The 19,534-nt window shown below is 40.0% G+C and overlaps 1 protein-coding gene across 1 annotated transcript; it reads left to right on the top strand.

Annotated features, from left to right (window-relative positions):
* Positions 1-6,619: 6,619 nt before the first annotated feature.
* susd5 (sushi domain containing 5) lies at positions 6,620-17,967 on the top strand. Its single transcript, XM_031323207.2, has 5 exons — positions 6,620-7,007; positions 8,304-8,481; positions 12,141-12,250; positions 12,882-13,070; positions 14,136-17,967. The coding sequence occupies exons 1-5, from the start codon at positions 6,920-6,922 to the stop codon at positions 16,022-16,024; spliced, it is 2,454 nt and encodes an 817-aa protein (XP_031179067.1). The 5' UTR covers positions 6,620-6,919; the 3' UTR covers positions 16,025-17,967.
* The last annotated feature ends 1,567 nt before the right edge of the window (positions 17,968-19,534 follow it).

The following is a 19,534-nucleotide window of genomic DNA, read 5'->3' as shown; positions in this document are numbered from 1 at the left end:
TAGTTAAGTGAAAAGTACACAATTTCCCCTCAGAAATGTAGTGGAGTAGAAGTATGAAGTGGCACTAAGTACAGTACAGTACAGTATTTGAGTAAATTTACTCAGTTATTAATTAAGTACAATTCTGAGGCACTTGATGATTTCCATTTTTTGCTAGTTTATACCCCAGTACATTTCAGAAGGAAATATTGTATTTTTTACTGAACTACATTTATTTGAAAGCTTTTACCATTCAGGTTATTTTTAATACAAAATATATAATCAGCTTCTAAAACATGATGGATTATTCAGTAAAAAAAAAAAACTCGCTCTTATCAAGTTATTTAAGTATTATTTATTATCTGCCAGTGCTGTAAGAATATTCTGACCAGTTTTCAATGCAAATCCACTTGCTTTAGTATTTTCTAAATAAAAAGCCACATTTTTCATAATTCTAGAGCAGCCATCTGCTTTATTTTTGTTTCAAGATACATATACTAATATACTATACATATACATGTAATAATATACACTGAAAGGGTCAAAGCTGCATAACTTTTCATACTTTAAGTACATTTTACTTAGGCAAGATTTTGAACGCAGGCCTTTACTTGTAATGGAGTATTTTTACCATGTTGAAGTGCTACTTGTACTTAAGTAAAGGATCTAAATACTTCTTTCACCTCTGGTATTGCAGGTTTTGTAGACAGGGCTGCAGACATACTAGAGTGTGAGTTACATATCCAGAATGAAATATCTTCACAGGTGTTCTCAAGATCCACAGCTAGAGGGCGATCTAATGCAACCAGCCTCATCAATGTCCATCCTGTACTGTTACAACAAGGGGATGATACAATGTTTACTCTTGTAATATAACATAAATCTGTGGAAACAGGATAGGACAAACTATAATAGTTATTGTACTTTACTTGAGTATTTACATGCTCTGTTACTTACTCCACTACATTTATCTGACAGCTTAAGTTACTTTTCAGATTACATTTTTTCATACCCTTCCTGTCCAGTGAAAACCATGTATCTCTAATTTTGGTGATTTTGAATTATACAGTTATATTTCGTAATAAACTGAAGGATTAAGTGTTCCTTTAAAGGTTGAGGACATTCTCCTACTTCTTAAGCTAAATAAAAGCCCCCTTAGAGTACAGTACTTGAGTAAATGTAACCTGCTTCTTCCACCACTGCCTTCAGTCTTAGGGTCCTGGGATGCTGGTTCACTGTCATAGCTTACTGGGTCACAGACTAGAACAGTGCCATCTTTTAAGTTATTAGTAACATCTGTACTTTTCTTACTAAGTCAAAATATCTGCTGTGAAAAAGGCCTAAAACGAAAATGTTCTCATAAGTTCTTACAGGTAAATACAAAGGAAGGCTGATGTCAGTCAAGCTCAGTTCATGTGCACCCACACAGTCCTGAGGAGAGGTCTAATTAGGCAAAGTGAAAACACGTGTGTGGGTGTAGTTTGAGTGTGTAGGGCCTTTAAGGTCATACGGATACTGTAATAGTACGATGTTCTTGTCCTCAGTACATTTGGCCAACGCTTTGTAACACAGGTGCAACTAATAATATTATTGACTGAATTAGATTTAGGTGTGCTGGTTTCAGGGCCCTGCTTTTGTGTATACTGGCACACTTAAATGACATCCACCTGTGCTGTTCCAACCATAAATAAAAACTTCAGTTCTAACACTGTTCTGGTCAAAAATGACCGATTTACGCATTCCCTGTACCATAAATATGGCATTTTTCATCAGATTGCCTCAATACCTTATAGTATCCTTCACAAAAGGCATTTGAACACATAACATTCATTGTGACTACTTTCTTTGAATTTTGAGTGATTTATTCAACTTGGTCACACTTATTTTGTTTACGGTCAAAAATGACCGCCATAGGAAATGAATGGGAAAGAGTATAATTTACATCCAGGAGATGAAAGACATCTCCAAACACACACTCCTACAACTTCCCTGTGCTTGTGTGCCCATTCTACACATGCATCATACTTTCCACAAGAGAGCTTAGAGTAAATTATGGGAGCCCCAGTGTTTTCTTGAACTAATGTACTTCTCCCCCAATGTGAACCACACCTGCCAAACAAATCAATCTTATGTAAATTATAGGAACCCATCTCTTTTACATACTCCTTCTACTACTCCTCTTCATATGTCCTTCGCTCACATGGAACACACCTTTCCCAAAGCAGTTTAGTGTGAACCCACTTCTTTCCCATGCTTATGTGTCCCTCCCCCCCCAAGAAGAACATTCCAAATCAAACGATGTATCAATATCTACTTCTTTCTCGTGCTATGTGCCCCTCCCTTCACGAGAACAGCATCATATCTACTGACAGACACTATGTAAGCAGTTTTCATGTTGCTTCGCCCTCATTTTACTCTGCAAACAACATGAAGAGGCGAATGACAGTGATAGAGGCTCGAGACTATATTCTGGAGACACACACGTTTTAGATGTTAATGTTCTAATAAGGTTCTTTTTACAATAAATGTTCTATTAAAAATACTTTTTTGTCATTTTTATTGGTATTTATGTTAAAATAAGAGCAGTTAAAACTGTTCCGTCAAATTTGACCGTGAACAGTAAATTAAGGGGGGTAGCAAAGAATGGTGTTTGCTGTGCTTTTCCTATTATGACAAGTCAAAATGTCTGCCGTGAAAAACTTCTATGACGAACCTTAACATAACTATATTTGATTGGTGGAGCTTGTCAGGGGAGATATACAGCCTGGCAGCATGGTCTGCTTGGCAGCCACTGTAGAGTCAGGGGCTTATGCAAGGATTCTATTTTACCTGTGCAACCCCTGATGAAGTCATATATGATATTTAGAAAGGTTTTGTTATTATTAAGTTGTTGTTAGAAAGGAATATTAGTGGAGAGAGAGAAATATCTGAACAAAAATGTCAGACTTATTTCAGGAATTTATTTGGACTAACCAATACATGAAAAACCATGCAATGTTAACAGTCCCTTATTTTGTCTGGGTTCACCTGGCAAAGATCACAAGAGTATGAAGAAGTTTTTGATGGCATAAGTTATTTATTTTATTTTGATAAAGAAAATCAGAAAAACAAAATACCCAAATATATGTTTCAAAAACTAAAACGGACAAAAAAAGACTTCACTCCCACCCACATGTCTGCTGATCTACATTTTTCAAAGCAGCTGCTTTGCTGCTAATTACATTTAATAATATAGTAAGCCATTTGGAACCAGGATTTGAATTCAGTTTTATGCAAACAGCCATGTAACAGTCACGTAATAGTTGTAGTCATTATACACTGTATTATTCTATAACATAAATATAGAACACAGATGACTCGGATTGAGTCATTTTATGATGCTTGTGCTAAAATGTAGTCTTTAATCTGCATGCAACACATTTTCAATCCCTGTGCCAACCCATCTCACTGCAATCCATGGTAATTAACAATCTCTCATCAAAAGTCAAATTCATTAACTCTGCTCTTTGAATAGCTCCATGTCCTTCTCATCCTGACTCTTCTGTGGCTGGCAGCTCAGTGTTGAATGTGTCCTGATGATCGCAGTGTCTCCACTGATGTCAAGCAAGGCCATCTCTACACGTACTGTTTAGACCTCAGCTGATGATACCACCAGACCTTCTGTGCTTCATCCAGTATAGTGTATTTAAAGACATATGTTTAAACATAGTTGGACTTTTAGTCATAATCTGTATTTACTGCCTGTTTTGTATTTATCTGATTTTCTTATCTATTTTTAACATGTTTTTGTATATTTTTTGTTTCATTACTGTGTCTATGAGTTTAGTTTAGTTCACTCCATTCACTGTGCCTTTTTTAAAGTGCTATACATATAAAAAACATATATGTATAAAACACTGTAACATATTGTCACTGTCCAGTTAAACTATGTATCTCTAAATTTGGTGATTTTTGATTTAAACAAACATTCAAAACCCCCATTGGTTTATCTAAAAGTGCATCGTCACAATGCTAAACATAGGGCTATTTTCTGCTTGAGAAAAGTTGACAATTTTGTTTTCACAGGACGGTGACACACATGTCAATCCACCTTTCACATTAAGAACATTGCCCCCCTGCGGCCCTCCGTGCCCTCCCTGCCCTTTGCCTATGTCGAAACACTTATCCATGCCCTCTGACTATTGCAATAGTATCCTCTACGGTTCACAGGACAAGATCCTCATTGAAAACCAAAACTCTGCTCTTTGATGTATTATTATCAATCATCTCTCTCAAAACCAATTTTCCCTGAGTGCAGCTTCCCTTCTTTGCTTTCAAAGCTGTTCCTGTTTTCCGACCCCGCTTCTCATGGAGGCTGTTGCCATGGAGACAAAGCCCCCCCCCCTTTTGTCCCTGGGCTGCACCAGTATGACCAATGATTTCCTCTGAGTTAGTCACACACCTGCACTACACCTCATTGTGACAGGACATGTCTCACATGGGAAGTCACTGGTCCCACACATACTCCAAGCAATCTTGTGGTTGGTGTATGTGTGTGTGTGTGTGTGTGTGTGTGTGTGTTTACTTCCACAGAACAGACTGTCTGATGGGTGTGTACTGGAAGTCCTGTGAGATTGCACACCTGTGTGAAGGACACCTGCAGCAAACTCAATTCTCACCAGCCTCTCTGAGACGGTGCAGGTGTGAATCACTGTCTCTCTCCTCTTCGCCGTCACTCTCCCCTCTCCTCTACGAACCCCCACCCCTCCAGAAATAGCCCCTGTGCATGAGTCAGGATCCCAGCCCACCTTAAACTCCCTCATCAAAACCCTCTGAACATGAAGTAGAAGTATTTGAGGTGCATGAGAGCAAGGTCAAAAAATGTCACAGAGAAACACAGAGAAGAAAAACATCAGTGGGGGGATTTAATGCCATGATGCAGCAGCTATTGTTGACTCCATTGGGGCAAGGGGAACACAGAGAATTATGAAAATGGAGAAGGTGGGACGTGAAAGAAAGTAATGAAAGAAGATGAGTATGTGTGAATCCTCAACAAAGGTGTCACTCCTTAAGGAATTTCTATATTGCTTTTTTTTATAATCTCATTCCAATTGTTTTTTCTGTAAGTGTGTAAGCATCTGCATACACACATGTATTGTTCCTGTCCCCCACTGACTTTCCTTTCAAATCTCAGCCATCATCTTTCCTACTGCAGGGAACAAGAAAAAAGTCCTTTTCTCCAAATGTTTTTATAACCTTCTCTCCTCCTCCTTTCCTTTTATCTCTTTGGTTTGAACAGAGACAGAGAAGAACAATTCCATTCTTGACAAAACAATCTGCTTCCCTAGTGGAGTGTCAGTACATTCACTCAGATAAGTAACATTTTTGCTAATAATACTTAATTATAATAATACAGTACATTTACTTGTAATGGAGTAATTGTATATTGTTGTATTGCTTCTTTTACTTAACTAAAGGATCTAAATATTATCACCACTGACAATCTCACTAGGTCCAGTCTTTAGCTGCTCTGGAGCCTTCATTGCATGACCTTCTTCAGCAGATAGAGTTGCCCAGTTGTCATTAAATGGTAGAATTTCCATTCTTTGTTCAATTATATTTATATACATATATATATATGTATATAAATAAGTATATATACTTCTTGACCAAGTTGGCTTAAAAGTTCAGAAATCGGGAGTTTGATCATCTACAGTTCCATAACAAAGTGACAACATCTACCTGCTGAGGAATGTAAAAAGCTCCAGAACAGCTACTAATGGACCTTGTGGTGAGATTGCCTTATTATACTGTTTGCAAGTCAAGACGGAACTTTCAGCTTTTAAATATTTCATTATTGCTGCTTGTCAATGAAAAAATGCCCCAAATCTTCACAAAACTGTCATACTGCAAATCTTACACTATCCTCTTGCATGTAATGTTTATGTACATGCATCTATGTGCAAATGAGAGGGAAACACAATTGCTTACTTTATACTTTATAGATAAGTTCATTTATGTAGCAATTTAAAAAAGCATATGTGCACACTGTGATAACTTTTTTTGTCTGTGTATAACGTTTTCTATAGGTTATAATGTTGCTTTAGGTTAAGTGGTGTGGATCCTGTATGTAGCCTACTGTACGTGGGTTGGTTATCTTCACCTGCAGAGTCACTGAAAACAATGCCTGCATAATCCAAATAGCTCTCTATGGGCTATGGTCATCTGTCTTTATCTCCCTCACCAAATGGGACACACACACACACACACACACACACATACACACACACACACACACACACACACACACACACACACACACACACACACACACACACACACACACACACACACACACACACACATACACACACACACACACAGGAAGTTGAGCCTAGTAGAGGGGACAATTAACATTAATTAAGATTTATGCTCAACCTCAACCTCAGGTCCGTTAAGGGGTGTTAAATTGTCATATATATAATAGCAATCCTTACATTTATAACATTTAGCTGATGCTTTTATCCATAATCTCTCTCTCTCTCTTTCTGTGTGTGTGTGTGTGTGTGTGTGTGTGTGTGTGTGTGTGTGTGTGTGTGTGTGTGTGTGTGTGTGTGTGTGTGTGTGTGTAAAGGAGCAGTCCGCCTTTGCCCACCCTCAAGATTTTGAGCCGTGACGTATTTACTAACGGGGACACGCGAGTTTTCACACCGGTGCTCGATCTGCTTGCGAGGGCGACTATTTGGGGGGGATAAACTGCGCCTCGCTCTTGAGCCGCTCTGACCGTTTTTTCCGTTATCACTAGTCAACAAGCGAACCTTCCTGCCTCTCAGTCCACATCTGTCCACACCGGGAGTGTGCTCTCCACCGTCACTTTGACCTGCAAGACTGTGAATACACAAGTCGTCTGGAAGTTTTTGGACATATTTTCCAACATAAAAAAGTGAGATTTTTCCAAAAGATGCTGGATCGTTGTAACCAAACTGTTCTATCATTGCTCTTTGGATGCCTGGCTTATCTTGCGGTGACCTCTGTTGTAAATGCAGACGGTAAGTTCATATTTTAAGCTATTGTAACAGAACATTATAAATTATAATATAGGCCTATATGTGACAACAAACCATTGACGGACTCATTATAAACTCACAATTTAATCCCAAACAAAATTATGAGCTTTTATTGCAATATGAAATTATTTTTTATCACCAAAGTTAGGAAGCGCGCGCTAACAATTGGCACCACCTGCCTTGTGGTCTTGTGCGTTTCGTGGCTTTCTCATCGCCAGAATATTTCCTCTCTCAGCGTGTGGGATTTTTTCTTTTAAAGTTATCATTGTATTGCCTTAAACTTACTTATTCGTCTAATAAAACTGTGCGTAATGGATGAAATATTTAGAAGATTTAACCGTTAACACGTTAAACATTAAATCACATTTTATTTAGGCTAGCGATTCTAGCTAATGACGTGACAATGAGGTGATAATGAGAGGGACAGCGTGCACCTGTGATGTAAATTGATCACACCTGTAGTCAAAACACACTAATTAAACTTCTCTGTTGAGCTCTGCTCCAGTGCACTGACATGCAAGTGATCATATATATATATAAAAAAAAAAAAAAATCATACTATTTTATCAACCTTTAAGCAGCTGGCAACAATATTATTTTTTATTAAATAGTAAAATATATTGTAATTCTATGTGATGACAAGCAGTATAGACATGTCTTGATGATTCATAGCCTACCTGTAGTTGTATTCAAATGCAAATCTGCATTATGGCACACAATTAGGATATAGATTTTGGTATCAGTCTCAATATCCTTATTTGTGCGTTGCTACTGGTTACTACTCCAAAGTATCCATATCCCTCAAATAAAACTGATAACCTGCTTACTCAGTCAGTGGTAACTGTGTGGTTTTCAGCAACCATTCCAATGGATGCCCAAAACCTATATTAACAAAAATGGGGAGGGCTCAAAAACTTGGCATAGGGCTGGGGACATTTAAGCACAAATATAATTTATTGTTAAAATATAGTTCCAATAAAAAGCCTTTTAGCCTTCCCTTTCTCTTCTGGGTGGTTGTCTTTTGTGAATGGATACATCTGTATTTTTTCTTCATGTAAGACAGGAAAGATGAGTCAATATTGTTTGGATTTTATCATAATGGTCAAAACATTTAGGAATTAGGTGAGGTGTCTAATTCTTACAGACCCTGTCAATACCCAGAAGCTCAGGTCGAATTTAAAAGGCAGCTCATGAAAACTTGTCACTTTATGACTTTGTGCAATATATGTAAGACGTTTCAGAGGTTTTCCTTTTACTCCCTGCTCTCTCTCTTCTCAGGTCGAGTGTTCGTATTGGACCTGAGGAACTCCTCCGGCCTGCAGGGCTTCAGAGATGCTGAGGGGGCTTGTGCCTCACAACATGCCCGCTTGGCATCAGCGGAGGAGCTCCATCATGCTGTGGTGGAGTGCTTCTTCTCTCCGTGCACCCGTGGGTGGCTCTATGGAGGCACAGTGGGGTGAGAAAATAAGTATTTGTGCGTAAGGGTCTTCATTGTTTTAAGGGACGTGTAGAGCGACTTCTAGAGATGTCAAAGGTCATTTTGGTGTGTGCGCTTCTGTGTGTGTGACGGCAGTTGCAGGAACGGATGAAAGAGAAAGGAAGTAAAGGCAGCAGTGGTAGTTATAGAGAGAGTGGGAAGATAGAAAGTGACACATTTCAGGGGGGGAAGAGAAAAAGAGAGAGGAAGAGAGGGAGAAAGACTCCTCTGTTCCTTCCTGAAGGAGGAGAGAATTCTGAGCCGGGGTGTCATGTCGACAACTGCCTCCATTTACACCTCTCATCTCCACGGTAACATGACACACAGCTTTCAGCACCCCGAGACAGACACAGACAGAGACGGAGAGAGACAGGGCTGATTTGGGCCTGGAGGAAGAAGATTAATAGCTTGTATGCTTTTCTTTGGTGGCAATAGACCTTTTTCACGGCAGACATGTGTCTGCCGTGTCATAGTAGGAAAAGCACAAGTGTATTCAAAACCATTAATGATTCCTGCATTCCACATAGGAGAGGCCCTGGTATTGTGCATGCTGACTCACTGAAATAGCTCATTGGGACACTTGATGGAATTGAGCCATCGTTAAGGTTATCAATTTCAGCTGTGCTTTTCCTACTATGACAAGTCAAAATGTCTGCTGTGAAAAAGGTCCATGACAGAGGATACAATCCATACAATAGCTGTTGCACAAACCGACGGACCTACAGGCCGACAGACTACCTATCCCTAGAGCCATGCCGCTAGCACGACTTACGCTAACACAAGTATTGGTCAGATAGATGCTGACTTTAAAATTCCAACTCTCTTCAAAGTTACTCAATAGACGAAATTACCCTGACAGTGAGCTTATTCAAGTGCCTTAAGTGCTTAAAATGGGCTAAATAAGATATTGTAAACTGATAAAGTATTGCAAATGAAGGTTTATAATGTAATTTCTTGAAAGATGAATATATGATGCACGGAAAACGCTTGTAAATAACTAATATTTTCCCAAATCATTGTTCAGAAGAGGAATTATCGGTGTTATGAAACAGAACCTGCTTCAAAATGGCATCTGCCCGAAGAATGACGTACGTCTGGTCAGAGGAAAAGCTGACACATTTCTCCTTTCCTTCCTCCCTGCTCTCTACGTGTTGACCAGTGGACATCAGCTTTCACACCCGCTTACCATGTTTCACAGGGTATCACCCATCTATGACTCTGTGTGTCTAAGCGGAGTTCATCCCTATAACCCATGCTCTCGTCTCTCTCTCTGTCACACTTACAAGTGAGCAGCAGAACAATTTCAGTTTTTTTGGAGGCTGTCATGGGCTTTTTCTCCCAGAAGGCAACACTTTGGTGAAAGTGTCAGTTAACCTGTAGTCCTTGACATAATTTTTAGGTCTGTTGCATACAAACGAGTGCTTCTCAGATTGACTCTCCTACCTTAACGTCTTCCTCTTACCTGTCAATCATAGATCTGCTGCCCTGGCAACCAAACACAATACCAGTGGACTCATACAAACACATACACATATCTTTGGGTTTTCTTTGTAATAGTTATGTCATGCAAGGTGAGGGTTTTGAGAAAAGGTTCTTTGTCCAGGTGAAGTGTCCCCTGATGTCTGTCATGGGGGTCAATCTCTCTCTCTCTCTCTCTCTCTCGCTCTTGCTCTCTCTCTCTCTCTCTCTCTCACTCACACACCCACACACACACACACACACACACACACACACACACACACAGCTGCCTGCAGGAGATATAGTTTAATGTGAAAATAGACTTTGTGTGTTTTGTCTCTCTCTGTGTTTTCTTGGCGATTTCTGTCATGCTGCCTATTTCTCGCTTTCAGATTTTTGTCCTTATAAGCTGAAGTTAGTGTTGTACAAGCATGCAGTATGACTCACACCGCTTCTCACAGTCTCACTGCACTGCCAGTCAAATTCTTTCCAATTACTTATGCTTTGATTAACTCTCAGTTACACAAGTCCACACACACACACACACACACACACACACACACACACACACACATACATACACACACACACACACACACACACACACACACACACACACACACACACACACACACACCTTTTACATTTAATGATGCGTGATATTGCTGTGTAATATTTAATGAAAAGGGTCATATGTCTGACTTTAAATTATGTTTATGAACTCTGCTTTGAATTTTTCTTCCACATGAGGTTGATTGGTGTCAGGAGCTGCTATGGGAACATGATTTGATTGGCCTGGGAAGTTTGAGTCAGCCTTATCTGGTGCTTTTGGATGACAAATGGGCAAATGATGCTATAAACCTTAACATGGCAACAAAAATAGACTATTTACTCAGCATTTATTTTGCTGTAGCTTGTAGGCGTTGTGCACTGACCGCATTTTTCATTGGGTCCCTGTGGAATGGATATTATATTAAGTCCTTAATGTTATGAGTGTTCTATAGTTGGCTGTAACTTAAAGCTTCTGCATGGGAACATCTATTTGTAACGTGCCATAGTGTGATAATATTGTGCCACAGGCTACCACCGCTGATACTGCAACATGTCTGAGCCATGATGTGTATTCCTGGACTCTGATGTCATGCTGTAATAATATTTGAATAAGCAGCATTTCAGGCGGGGCCTGAGAGAGCACCACGTACTGTATACATTTGTCCGTATGTGTTGTCATATTTCCCGTATACATATGACAACCAGAGCTGCAGCTTTACATGTGATATTATTCAGCAGAAATCGCACTTCACTTTTTATCAGTAGTGTAATAAGTGGTGGAAGAAGTATTCAGTACCAATATATTAATGTAACAATACTCCATTACAGGTAAAAGTCCTGCATTCATATCCTACTTAAGTAAAAGTACATAGGTATCAGAAAAATTTACTTACAGTAAAGTATCAAAAGTAATACCTGTTTTTGCAAAAAGAAAAAGCCTCTGTGACTGATACAATATGAAATTATTAGATTGTTAATACTTAGTGTGTAGGCAGCATTTTACTGTTGAAGATGCTCAAGGTAATGCTAGTTTAAACTGCTTTATATACTGTTAGGCATTTAAGTCTATGGTTCCCAACCTGTGTGTCGGGTCCCTCCAAATGGTCACAAGATATATCTGAGGGGTCGGGAAATGATTCATGAGAAATATAAAAATAAAAAAAAATAAAAAAAAGTTATGCTACATTATGCCATGCATTTTTTGTACTTTTCACTTATTTTTGCTTGTTTGTTAAATATTGGATTATTTTACCTCTTTAGGCATATAACAATTATTTAAATGAGATGTTTAGCATTAACAATGCATTTTAGCTCTTTTTTTCTGTTAAATATAAATCTGAAAAGTAGGTAGTAACTAAAGTTATCAAATAAATGTGGAAATTAAGTACTTAACTACATTACTGGAGGGGATGTACTCAAGTGCAAGACGTGTACCCAAAGGAGTTTTTGTGACTGTGTTATAACCACTCTCAATTCTTGAGTCCCTTAGTGGTGCCTGAATACTTTGCTGTAGGCCATTTGCTCCCATATCACGTTGTAATTAATGAGTGTATTTGTGTGTATGCAAATATTAATTTCTACAAACATTTATCTATCTATCTATCTATCTATCTATATCGTTTTGCTAGGACCACGGTGTGTAATGTTGTGGGCAGTGCACTGAAAGCAGTGGATGTGAGAACAGAAAACGCTACAGAGGTCGCTGCACACCTGGACGCCTTCTGTATCAAAGACAAAGGTCAGTAAACACACACAATACACACTGATATATACCCTCATAATTTATAAATCCGTACATAAAGTTGTGAGTGGTGGTCAGGATATGAATGGCTTAGCTATATGTGTACAGAATGTGTGTATGTTTCTACTCATATCTGTCGTTATATACCAAGCTTTCTGCCTCTTCATGAATAGCTGCGTGAGTGACCATATAACTTGATCCATGAATGTACGTAAGCACAGAAGGAGCAGGAAGCTAAATTTCACACATTTTTTAATCTAGTCAACATGTTATGTATCGAATAAACTGTGCTGTCTCCGTCTAATTACCATAAAAAATTAGACCAGAGTCAAGACAATACATAGCCTTTATCTCATCCCAGTGGCATTGTTAGTGGTCTTGTTTGTCAAAATTACATCCTCATTTTCCACAAAGCCCATTGCTTCCTGTCCCTTGAGTCATTTTTATCTTTTTCTGTTTACAAATGGGATAGTGATGCTGGATAATAATATTGAGTGGTGTTTCATTAACCACACTGTGTAATGCTGAATAGGGGTTTCATCATTTTTATTACAGTAAATAGTTTGTTTAACAACTCAAAACATTTACATGCATTCATAACATGCATCTCTGTGTTTGTTGTTGACAGGCGTGCCGTGTGGTGACCCTCCATCTTTTCCGAACGCCCGTCTACAGGGGCACACTGGGTACGAGATGGGAGATGAGCTGCTGTACACATGTGTGCCAGGTTATGTAATGCCCAGTGGACACACTGCCTTTAGCCTGCTGTGCGACAGCTGTGGAGAGTGGTATGGACTAGTGGAAATATGTGTCAAAGGTAAGAAGGTGTTTAAACTGTTTATGTTGGAGAGTGGGACACAAATGGAAGGAGACAGAAATAGAAAGCCCCCCTTTTGTTCATTCTCTTCAAAGCTTTGACTGAGACGGACAGGAGACCACTTTGAGGTCAACCTCCTCACTTCTTACTTGTTAGCTCCCAGTGTTGTTAAGTGATCGGTGCTTGATTCTTGGCTTTTTGGAAAACAGAGTATCAGTTGTGAGTTGAAAATGGCTGTTATGACACCTCAGTGTGACATGCCGTAGTGTGGCCCACTTCATAGCATAGAAGAAAAGGGCCAGAGTTGTCTATATGAAAGCAGAATGCCAGGCCTGTGTCCATAGTTAGCTAACAGACTCAGTCATGTTTGTGCGCTACAGCTGTGGTTCTTAAACTGTCCCAAGATCAATCTGAGGGATCACAAAATGATTTAAAGAGATAACAAAGGAAAAAATACATTTATGTTTTATTAATTATATTAACTTTTTTCACTGGATACTTTTACTTAGTCAATCCTCTAGAAATCCTTTAAATAGGCATGTGACCCCCTATGATAAAGGATCACAAGCAGACATTGCTTGGCTTGGCTGTTTCAAACAGGAAACTTTGGGATTCCCGACATGTTAAAAAAGGCAAAAATCCTAAAGAAATATTATAAATAATTGTCCCTAACCCTAACCCTAACCCTATATGGTCGGAACAATGGGATGTTGGAGCAAAGGGTTTATATTTTCGAAACAAAGGGACGTTGGACTAGTGGGCTGTAGGACCAAAAGGGAATTTTTCGGGTTATTGAGAGGTCGGAACAATGGAACCCAGCTGGTTCCCCTTGTTTCCAATCATTATGCTATGCTAAGCTAACTGGCTGCTGGCTGTAGCTTCATATTGATGTCAAACTATTCCTTTAAGAGGTCATAATCCCATGCGCTAAATTATTTCCACATTTTCAGAATCCAAAAGTTGTCTTTAAATGCAAATGCTATGTGATTTGTTTTTTATTTGAGTTGTCTGATCATGAATGTTAGAATTTCATAAAGTAAATGTGTCCTTGTTATGTCTTTGCAGATGAGACTGAAAGTCACATAGACTACGAGGACAAGTTCACAGATTCCTATGGAGAGGCAGAAAGCCACAACGAGAGACCAGAGGAGGCTCATGGTGAGGTGTACGAGGAGGTGCATGAAGCTGCATCCCCGGAGGGTGATAGGATACAGGAGCAGCAAGAGAAGAGCTTTAGTGTTGAAGTAGAGGAGGAGCATCAGGACCAACATGGAGAGCATGAAGTGGGAGGAGAGGTGATTGGGAAAAAATTTAAAGGAGCTGTAGAAGGAGGAGAAAAAGACGAGGATCGCGCTGTTGAGGACTTCATAGGCCATCCAAGGTGGGAGCAGGAGAGGAGGGAGGTGGTCAGGACTGATGCAGCTGCAGCCACAGAAGCACCTGTATCTCTTCTCTCCCAGAAGCACCTTTTCTGGTTCCCCTCTGAGGCCTTCCAGGAAGAAGGACATCCTGTCTCCACCAATCCAGTCACACAGACTACACAGAGAGCCTCAGGCGCCCAATCAGAGGAGAGTAAAGAGCATGACAGCCAAGAAACGCACCACCACCAGCGTCCAGTTGATGTCGACGACCAGGATCACAAGGGAGACAGCTACAATGATCGTGACACAGAAGATAGAGACGATCACGATGACAGCCACCATGAAGACCTGGATTCCCATGATGAAAGCCACCATGATGATGAAGATGACCACGACAGCCACCAGGACAAAGATGGCCATGATGATCATGTAAAGCATTACATTCCATCTCAGCATGATGATGTGGAAAGACAGGACCGCCACCAGAATCATGATGATCATGATGATCATTATGACATGGGTGAACACGAAGAGGACCGTGATCGTGTTCGCTATGGCAGCCAGGAGTATGATGATACTTACGACGAACACGAAAGCTATGAAGAACATGATGATGTGACCGATCGTGGTAGCGATGATCGCGGCCATCCAGACGGCTCTGAGGAACATCCAGACCCCGATGACCATGAGGAGCATTATGACCCGGAGGAGGATGATAACGACCGTCACACTGATCACGATGAACACGATGACCATGACAGCTATGATGATCATGATAGCCATGAAGATGACAGTCATCAGCATGTAATATTTTCTATAGCAACGGATAAATATCAAAACGTCACTCAGAAGGTTGCAGAAGGAGAGGCCGCCACAGACGACACCTGGCTGGACGGCTACCCTGTCGTTCCAGAGGAAACAGAAAATGGTGAGTCCACAACAGAAAGGGAAAGACCAAAGGATACAGTGAGGGGGACAGTTGTTAGGACAACAGACAGACCCAATGAGGTGGAAATCAGTAGACCTGTCCCTTCCACCAGCTTACCAAAGGTGCCCGAGTTTCCCACCACGGAGCCTGCCTTAGATCAAGGGGGAGTGGAGGAGATGTGGCCTGGCTTCATCCCCACCACTGCTCCCTCACAGGCCTCAGACTCCCCCTCATACTCCGACACCCTGGACTATGACACACAACAGGTAGCTCCCACCCACCCCTGGCAGGATGACCTCACTAAGCACCCCTTCCTTGATCACGGCCCAGTTCCACCGATGCACGATGGCAATAACGGAGTGATGGAGGAGCACACTGTACACAACCTGCCCGGTGAGACAGGCGAGAGGGGCGAGATGGAGGGAGAGATGGGGGAGGCGATCTGTACAGGCGAGAACTGCCCACCCCGTCCTCCGAGCTCCTCCAGCCGAGGTCCCGTGGTGGCAGCCATAATTGTGGCGGTGTGTGCGGTCGCTGCAGCAGTCATCGTAGGCGTGTGGTGCTGCCGACGGCAACAGCAAAAAAGCTCAGTATATGAGATGAATGGGAAGGGCCAAAGCCAGACCAGACAGGGCCAACAGATAGAGATGCAGCAAAAAGTGTAAGAGCGACGGATGAGGAAAGAGGGACACTAACAGAGGGCAGAGACATTTGGGAGGGATAGGAGGATTCAAATGAATTTGAGAGGAACGCACAGCCCCTCATCTTGCTAGAAACTACTGCATTATTGAAGATTTTGGATAGGTATGAACAGATGAGTTGTGCTACAGCCCTGTTTTGAAGAGCAAAACCTCACCTATGTGATGCAGAAAATTGTGTAAAACAGTAAGAACTGATGCTTAACACAGTGAAACCTGAGTGAAACTAGATGGTAGATTGATTTTATTGAATTTTACCCATCTACTGTATGTTATACCTACCCAATATTTTCAAAGCTCTGACATGTGGCTGGGCAGGTGGAGGGTCTGTGTCTGGACTGGACTAAACTCCAGGAACTGAAAAAGGAGATTATAAGGAAATAACCATGTAGGAAAACCACAAGAAGGCATGCCTGCCCGCCTGAATATACGAACTGAGACTTAAACCTCCAAAGCTCTTGGACATTGTGGTAAAGTTTCTCTGTGTTACCTTTTTGTTGACTTCATTGACTGCTTTATTGTTGATTCAGCTGCATTGTTCTCGATTCCCCATCTTTTTCTGTTTGTATGAGTATTGTGCTGATAAAAACGGTATTCCACGGCAAGAGCGCTGCAGTTCAGAACACTTTAGATCATCGCAGCAGATTTGGACAGGTAGTCCCAAATGAATGACCAGGCCTCTGTCAAAGCAGCAAGAATGGAAAAAAGAATGATGATGAAGATGATAATGGTTAGATCAGATGAAAGGGTCGAATGGGCTGTATGGGAGAAACGTACGGTGTGAGAAAGAAGGATGGCGAGTGAAACATTTTAAGATCTTCCTGCCTCTGTTGGTTTTGGCAGTCAGCTGGTAAGAGATAAAGTGCGGGTGTTCATCCAGACTGCAGACTCAGCCTGTGTGTGTGTGTGTGTGTGTGTGTGCGTGTGCACGTGTGTGTGTCTCAGGTCCGTGCTTTAGCGCTGTGTTTGCTGACGGCATTCAGACCAACCAGTGTCATTGCCATGGCAACAGAGACAAACTAAAGTCACAACCCCCAATGTTTTTAGTTTTAACTTAAAGGGTTAGTAGTACTTTGACATGTTGCAGCGGTTTGGGGTTTGGGTTTCAATGAAAACAAGTAGATAGATTTCTAAATATTATGTGGAGTTGGAGAAGAATTAGGGCTGGACCACATGCCCTAAAATGTATATCATGATAAATTGTTAGTAAGGCTACATTTAGCTATATAATGATAAATATAATGCTTAATATTTTTCAGCACATCAATGGTTTGTACTTCTCGTGTTCTATGTTTATCCTGATAAAAGATTGAAGGGGGTTATCATTTCATGCTGTTCTCATTTTAAATATTTGGGAATTCAAACAATTTGTGATATGAGTGAATTTAGCTTGGTTAGAAATTCATAATAAATGTTGTTTATTGTCCAGTATTTTACAGTGTACTGTAGCTCTGCATAATTCGGTGATATTCATTCTTGCTGTTTCCGTAATGTGCCAAAGGTCAAATGTTAAAATAGAAAAGCTAATAAAAAGCTAATAAATAGGTGCAAATGTAAATAAATTAAAATAGCTATGAGAGGGTTTGAACTTATCTACTAGAGTTTGTAATTCTGGTGATGTATAAAGACTACAAAAATGTATTATATGGCAATAACTTAAATAGAAAGTGCTTCACTTGTAATTAATGTCAAAAGTGGGTGATAACTTGTAGCTGTATTTTTTAATGGTGTTATTTAGTTACATATTTAGTTATAAAATAAGGATTTGTTGAATTTGAACGGGTTAAGTGAACAACAGCTATATTGATTTGCAAAAAACATTTCATGTTTTTCATTTCCGTATTGTGGTGCATGAAACTGAATTGACTGATGTGGCGAGGGCACGGGGAATAAAGTACTTATTGTCTATATGTTTCTGTAAATATGAATGTTTAACTGTAATAACTCGCTATACAAAGTGCAGCATTACTGGTGTGTGGGAAATAACTTTGACTTATGTTTCTTCACCGAGACAGTCAAGCACAGTTGACATTAGACATTACCTCTTTGTGTCTTACACAGGGTCAGCCCATCTCAAATTTACTTCAAAACTACTCTACTGCCTGCCTTTTACTTCAACTGCTATTAGATAAACCTGTTTAAATACAAGTACTGTACTTGCAATAGCATAAAATGGTTATCGAGCAATGACCTGTCTGATCACACACCAGGGTTGCTCCAAGATCCATGAAGACTGATCATAATCATCAAGAATGGTTAAATATTGTGATTATAGTTTGGGATTACCTGTGTTACAGTATGTGCAAAACCATGACAAATGTGAAAGAAAGGACTTTTTTTTTTTTACATTGCTGACTTATTCACATGATGCTTATATTTCTGTCTGTGTCTTCATCTCAAACAGCCTGATGTGTGTGATGTCAGGATGAAATGTGTACTATATATGTGTTCTCAAAGTCACAATAAACTCCTTAACGTGGTTTTAACTCAATATCTATTTGAGGTCATGGTGTAGATCTCTAACCATTCATTGTGTACGAGTGTGAAAGAGACTGACTTGTCATATTAAGATGTGACTTTGACTTGTGACCTTGACTTCTGACAATCAGCCTTTTATCTTAGCTTTTTACCAAGCCCTTTTTGCCAGCCATTATCCCCCCCATTTCTTTGTGATGTGATCCAAAAATGTTTAAAAAGAACAAAGAATAATGTTTAAAGATAAGCGGGCAGATGAAAGAAAAGGATTGGCAAAGGAGAAGAAGAGGTAATAAAAGAGACAGGTTAATACAGGCAGGAGAGGAATGAGAACGCAGAGTCAGAGAAAGAGAGATACAGTAATACAGCAAGAATGTTCCCCTTTGGGTTTTTAACATCGCTGTGTGACAAACTGCACAGAGGCTCAATGTTCAAACATTATTAAACAACTCAGTGTTTTCTCTGAACGCTGTCAGCTCAGCACAGTCTGAAGGACTCTCGCAGATATGCTGCTCTATAGGGGCTCCAGTCAAAAATCAATAGACTGAAATATTATTTGTTTAATTAATTAATTAATTAATTAATCATTTAAGTAATTTTTCCACGCAGAAATCCTAAGAATTCCCTGGTTCAAGCTACTTGGTTCTGATGATTTGCTGCTTTTCATTGCCTAATGTGATAATAAATTGATCATTTGCGTTTGGATGGTTGCTTGGACAGAAAAAACCTGAAGACCTGAACTTGGGCTGCAAGAAATTGTGACAAGAATATTTCACTATTTCACTGAAATTTCATCGAGTGAACAATTAACATTATCATTAGCTGAAAAAAACTGCAGGCAGATGTAGATATATTTTAGTCCCTATACTAAAGGGGTGTTATTCACAACTGGGCACATCCCCAAAACCAGTGGTGGAAGAAGCATTCAGATTGTTTACTTAAGTACAAGTAGCAATACCACAGTGTAGAAATACTCTATTACAATTTCAATTCATGCATTCA

The sequence above is a fragment of the Sander lucioperca genome, chromosome 16 (genome assembly GCF_008315115.2).
Source record: "Sander lucioperca isolate FBNREF2018 chromosome 16, SLUC_FBN_1.2, whole genome shotgun sequence".
Taxonomy (NCBI): domain Eukaryota; kingdom Metazoa; phylum Chordata; class Actinopteri; order Perciformes; family Percidae; genus Sander; species Sander lucioperca.
The sequence above is the reverse complement of the archived record's forward strand: the minus strand, read 5'-3'. Positions and strand labels throughout refer to the sequence as shown.

Coding starts and splice junctions, on each gene's coding strand:
- susd5 (XM_031323207.2), top strand. CDS start 6,920: ATGCTGGATCGTTGTAACCAAACTGTTCTATCATTGCTCTTTGGATGC. Junction 7,008..8,303: donor CTCTGTTGTAAATGCAGACG/GTAAGTTCATAT, acceptor CTCTCTTCTCAG/GTCGAGTGTTCGTATTGGAC. Junction 13,071..14,135: donor AGTGGAAATATGTGTCAAAG/GTAAGAAGGTGT, acceptor ATGTCTTTGCAG/ATGAGACTGAAAGTCACATA.